Consider the following 6,234-nt stretch of genomic DNA (forward strand, 5'->3'; position numbering starts at 1 on the left):
CAACCAGCCCGTGCAGATGCGCTGCCTGCTCGCCTTTCCAAAGCACTCCAGCCCAGATTCTTTGCTCCCTTTTAGCTGGACAACCTTTAAAATTGGCTCCCCCCTCCTTCTCCAAGGCAAGCTGCCCTCCTCTCCATCCTGCGCCCCCACTCCCAAAGAGTTTGGCTGGCAGTTTGTCAATCACAGCTCTTCCTCCTCATCATCCCCCTCCCCAATCTGGCTTCAGCACAGAGATTTTGCCTGAAGAAGAAACGGGGCGCTCCCCCCCCCTTTTCCCATCACTTCTTTGGTGCGTGTTTGCTGGGAGCCCACCCAGATTTGAACACCCTGGCGTCCCCGTTTCTCACCAAAAACAAAACATTGGGAGCTGCAAATTTTATGAAATCAATGAACTTCTACAAAGAAATTTTTTTATTTCTGTATACATCAAAAACATTTTGAACTTCCAAAAAAAGTCGCTGGGTCGAAGGTTTACTTTCAAATAAAATACTCAATGTCCATTTGAGTCCTCCTCATATTTATTAAATAAAAAGACAAACTTAACTTTTCCCCATGCAGCAAACCCAAAATGCTGTCTGCTTGTCATTCTGTCCGTCCGCCCATCTGCCCACCCGCCTGTCTGCCAGTCCATCTGCCCATCGTCCTCTTGTCTGTCCATCCGCGCATCCGCCCGCCAGTCCATCTGCCTGCTCATCCATCCATCTGCCCGTCCGTCCATCTGTCCATCCGTCTGCCCATCCACCTGTCCATCTGCCCATCTGCCAGTCCATATGTCTGTACTGTAGTGTCCAGTCAGCTGACAATGAATAAAAAAGGTCTGTTTCAGTGAACATCAAATAAATATTTGCAAAATAATAGCCAATTTTTATTTCAGCATGCAACAGAAACATTTTGAACTCCAAAAAAAGACACTGGGTTAAATGTTAATTTCAAATATAATACTCAATGTCTATTTGAGTCCTCATATTTATGAAATAAAAATCCAAACTTAACTTATACGCCTGCAGCAAACCCAAAATGCTGTCTGCTTCTGTCGTTTTGTCCATCTGTCCACCCGTCTGCCCGCCAGTCCATCTGCCCATGCGTCCGCTTGTCTGTCCGTCTGCTCGTCCACCAGTCCATGTGCCCATCTGCCAGTCCATCTACCCGTGTCCGCTTGTCCGTCCGTCTGCTTGTCCACCAGTCCGTGCCTGTCTGCCAGTCCATCTGCCCATGCGTCCGCTTGTCCGTCCCTCTGCTTGTCCACCAGTCCGTGCCCGTCTGCCAGTCCATCTGCCCATGCGTCCGCTTGGCCGTCCGTCTGCTTGTCCACCAGTCCATGTGCCCGTCTGCCAGTCCATCTGTAGTGGAGTGTGCAGTCAGCTGGCAAGGAATAAAAAAGCACTCTTTCACTGAAGAACATCAAATATATATTTGCAAAATAATAGCAAATTAAAATAATTATTTTACCTGGTTAATGTGATTTTTGCTTCTCAACATCAGCACACAGCACCTGCATATCAGGGCTGTAAGATGTCACCTTCATTTTTAAACAAGATTGCAGGATGTTGTCTGTGAGGCGTGAGCGATATTTGTTTTTAATGTAGTTCATATTGGAGAAGACCTGTTCACATACATATGTGGATCCGAAGATTGACAGGACTCCAAATGCATATTTCTTCATATTTCTGTACGTGCTGGGGAGGGCATTCCATGTATCAAATATAAGCTTGTCCTGTTTGGGAAGGTTTTCAATATCACTCCATTTGTGATTCAGTGCAAGACTGGCCTTCTGACGGGCAACATCTGTCAAGCGTTGGAACTTTGATGCCCATATCTCTTTGTCGGCTATGTCTGCAAGTTCCATCTCCAGATCAGGTTGACTTACACCTGCAAATGCAGTCATATTCAATGCAGATGGATCGCTGGTCAGGGGAGTGACAGGGAAAGATAATGTATTTTTTTCCTCTCTGAACTCACAGAATCGCTTCCCAAACGATGTTTGCATTGCAATGATTGCAGACTGCAAATACTCTGAATTTATCACATTGCTACCTTGTTTGAACTCTCTCAAAGAGGGGAAGTGAGACAGTGTACCTCTCTGTAAATCTCTGTCAAACACTGTCAACTTGCGTTCAAATGCCATAACTTCCTCCAGCAAGTGCAGGGCTGTGCCTCCTTTACCCTGAAGACTTGTGTTCAGCTTGTTCAGGTGTGCTGTCATATCTACTATGAAGTGTAGCTTTTCCAGCCACTCTGGATGTTCCAGCTCAGGATAGGTGAGCCCTTTGCTGCCCAGGTACGTTTTCACCTCTTCCAGACACGCAGCAAAGCATTTTAGCACCTCCCCTCTGGACAGCCACCTGACTTTGTTGTGCAGCAGGAGATCAGAATACGTACTTTCCACCTCCTCTAGTAGCAAACGGAACTGACGGTGATTTAAACCTTGTGCCATTATTTTATTGACAATCTGAATGACAAGGTTCATCATTTCTGTGCATTCTGGAGGAAATGTTTGAGCGCACAATGCCTCTTGGTGCAGGATGCAATGAAATGTTAGCAGCTTTCTACCCAGCAACTTCTGCAGTAAAGCCACAAAGCCCTTCTGCGCTCCTGTCATACTCGGTGCCCCATCAGTAGCCACTGACACAAGGTGGGTGGTGTTGATTTCATTGGTTCTAAAATAATCCAAGACAGCCTCACAGATGTCCTCTCCCCTTGTTTGGCCTTTCAGTGGTATCAACTCAAACATTTCTTCCTGTGGCCCAGCAGAGTTCACATATCGGCAGAACAGCGCTATTTGTTCAATATCACCTGTGTCTTTGGATGCATCACAGGCAATTGAGTATGCCTCAGCTGAATTGATGTCTTTAATTTGCTGTCTGGTGATGTTTTCTGCCATTTTTAGGGTTCTGTCTTTAACAGTCTTCGCAGAGAGGGGCATATCTCTGATTTTCTGCACAATTTCACTCTTGTTTTTGAAGTCTGAGAATAGATGTTCTGAAATCTTAATGAATGATTCCTTCATATATTCTCCATCTGTGAACGGCTTCCCATGCCTGACTATTTCCTGAGCAGCCACAAAACTAGCATATGTAGTTGAACTTGCAGACGTCACCCACTTCTTAAATTGATTCTTGCTCTGATCAACCTTCCGCATCAATTCTGAAACGGCTTTTTTTCTCTCTTCTCCTTCTGGGTATTTTTCAGCAAAGGCTGTGTGTTTATTTTGGAAATGTCTTGCAACATTAGACTTCTTGTTGTTTGCAAATTTCTCACCACATATTAGACATACTGGTAAACCAGTCTTGTCAGTGGTGAAAGCAAATGAATGTGCCCATTCATCATTAAACACTCTGTGTTCTTCCGAAATTTTTCTTCTCTTGGATGATTTGTCCATGGTTGGCCTATTGAGGGGCAAACAGCAAAATAAATCTCATGCTGGTGGGTGTCGCACGGTGGAAATTATAACCAGTATTGTGAATCAAATAATGTAAGAACCAGTTTCCTGCAAAGATTCTCCCCCCACACACAGAGCACCCAGCCTCCACTACTCCCCCCCACCCGATGGAGCGTTCCACTGCCACTGCTGCTTCCCCCCAGGACAGAGCGCTCCACCGCTGCTTTACCCAGTGGCAAAGGTGGAGGTTGGGAGGCAGCGGCAGGACATAGCCCGGGCATGGCCAAGCAAACCGCAGCAGCAAAGCTCGTCCTCCCCCCACACACACTCAAGGTGCAGAAGGCAAGTGAACATGAGCAAGAAGCACAGCCAGCTTATTTTTTGAGAGCCATGATCCCCCCTCCCCAGCCAGCCAGCTCTTCATGAGTTTAACATGGACGTTAAAATGCTTCACCATCTTTATCGATATCACAAAAAAGTTTAAGAACTTTAATTGTGCTTGATCAGGTGCACTCATTTTCATCCAGTCACTTATAGCAGGTTATTCTCTGTCTCTCTTTGTCTCTTTCTCTCTGTCTCTGTCACATTTTTATGTCCTGTTTTTCAAATATTTATATTAAGGATTATACATGAAAATAGTAAAAGCCAGTGCAAACTATAAAAACCACAAATAGAAAAATACAAAAGAAAAAAAGGGATGTGTGTGTGTAGAAAAGGAAAGAAGAAAGGGGGAAAAAACTTTCTCCTTCATCCCAACAAGTAAAAACAATTTTAGCAGCTAATCTACCATCTTTAAATACAGCATAATTGCGCCATACCTCATCTCTTAATTAAACAAACATCAAAATATTTCATTAAAGTTCTTTACTAAAAGTCTAGTAAGGACAACCACATATATTCATATTCTCCTTCTCTCTCTCTCACTCCCCCCCCCTCCCTGCCACTTACTTGGAAAGTAGGACAGTCACCTGAGGAATAAACAGGCCTTTTCTTTAGTCAGCAGTATTCCAGCAGTTTTCAAAAAATCACTGTTAAGAGACGAATACCTTTTTGTTAAGCCATTTTATTTGGTTGAGTTGCATTTGTGTTGTTAAGTGAGACATTTGTTTAATGAGTTTTGCTCCATTTTCCGACCTTACCACCATTGCTAAGTGAATCACTGCAGTTAGTATTCAGGTTGTTAAGTGAATCTGGTTTCCCCTTGTGACGGGTAGGCAGCCTTGGCTGTTTTATGAGTCCTGGGCTTAAACTCCCAGAATTCCTGAGCCAGTATGGAAACCTCTCCATTTCTCCTCAGCATGGCTGGCTCAGGAATTCTGGGAGTTTAAGCCCAGGACTCATAAAAGAGCCAAGGTTGCCTACCCGAGTCCTTGGGGATGGCAGCCCCACCTGCGCCTCCTTACCCAGGTTCTTAAGGTAAAATCCTTTTTAAAAAGCCAGCCTTGCACACAGGTGGCTGTGAGCAGCTCCAAGACCGTTTCCCCTCAGCTGCTTGGGAACGAGTAAACGCCCCTCCCATTTGGTGACTGTTATTATTCATTTATAAGCAAAAGAAGAAAAACAGAAAAATCGAAGAGTTCTCTGAAGGATTCTGAGGAGGGGGGGAGGGGGTGCAGACAGAGAAGAACGGGGAGACACCAAGAAGGGGAGATGAGGGGGGAGAGAGAGAAAGAGAGAGAGAGGAAGGGTGGAAAAACACCCAAATATCCCCACGAGAGGCAACGGGGGGCGGGCGAAGCGCGCCTTTTGCTCGCCGGGGCTCTTAGCCCCCGCGACGAGAGGCAACGGGGGGCGGGCGAAGCGCGCCTTTTGCTCGCCGGGGCTCTTAGCCCCGGCGACGAGAGGCAATGGGGGGGGCGAAGCGCGCCTTCTTGCTCATCGGGGCTGCTAGCCCCGGCGACGAGAGGGAACGGGGGGGAGGGTAAGAAGCAGATCTACTTACGTTTTACTTCTTCCTCTCTTCCTCCACTCTGCCAAGTGCAGTAAAAAAACAAAGAGGTTTGTGGGTAGCCCACAAATGGTTTGTGGGCGGTCCCACAAACCAACCAATCAATTTAAACTTTTCAAGTTTTTTTGTGAGAAGTTTAAATTGATTAGGTTTTTTTAGTGCCACTTTTTTTTTTCAAGAGGGAGGAGGCCTGGGAGCCGGGGCTAAGACTAGGGGTGAGGCCAGCCAAGCGCCTGGTAGGGAACATGTTCCCCCCCCTCGGTCGGCCTAGCATGCAACGCTAGTGACCACCAGCCCTGCGGACCAGTCCCAGGGCCTACGAAGAAGCAGGACAAGGAAGAAGAGAAGCCCAATCCGCGAAGACTTCCCGAGATGGCAAAAGTTGGAAAGCTTGAGGAATTTGATGTCACTCACCTGGAGAGATGGGCGTCGTACATCTCGAGGGTCGAAAACTACCTCCGCGCCAACCAAGTTGCTGAAGATGGCCTGAAGGCTGCAATGCTCCTGTGTGTCTGCGGGCCTGCAACCTTCGATATCACAGAGAACCTGGTCGCACCGGCGCAGCTGGAGTCCGTAACATACGCGGACCTGAAGAAACAGCTCGGCAACCATTTCCAGCCTAAGGTATCAGTAATATTTATTTATTTTATTTATTTATTTAGTTACATTTATATACCGCCCTTTCCCTGAGGACTCAGGGCGGTTTACAGGGAATTAAAAAATCCAACATACAAAAGTTAAAACCAAATTAAAAAATATTAAATTGACCCTGTACACAATTAAAACCCCAATTAAAAATTTCTCCTCAGCCTGGGCCCGAGAGCTCAAAGAGCCAGGTCTTCAGGCCCCGGCGGAATGATCGGAGGTCGGGGGCAGTTCTCAGCTCCACCGGCAGCTGGTTCCAGAG

The 6,234-nt window shown here is 46.5% G+C and overlaps 1 protein-coding gene across 1 annotated transcript; it reads right to left on the reverse strand.

Moving 5' to 3' along the window:
* Positions 1-1,453: 1,453 nt before the first annotated feature.
* LOC308676251 (general transcription factor II-I repeat domain-containing protein 2A-like) lies at positions 1,454-2,881 on the reverse strand (the record flags this gene model as incomplete). Its single annotated transcript, XM_081342065.1, has 1 exon — positions 1,454-2,881. The coding sequence occupies one exon, from the start codon at positions 2,879-2,881 to the stop codon at positions 1,454-1,456; it is 1,428 nt and encodes a 475-aa protein (XP_081198191.1).
* Positions 2,882-6,234: the final 3,353 nt, after the last annotated feature.

The sequence above is a fragment of the Vipera berus genome (genome assembly GCF_964194415.1).
Source record: "Vipera berus genome assembly, chromosome: W".
NCBI classification, from domain to species: Eukaryota; Metazoa; Chordata; class Lepidosauria; order Squamata; family Viperidae; genus Vipera; species Vipera berus.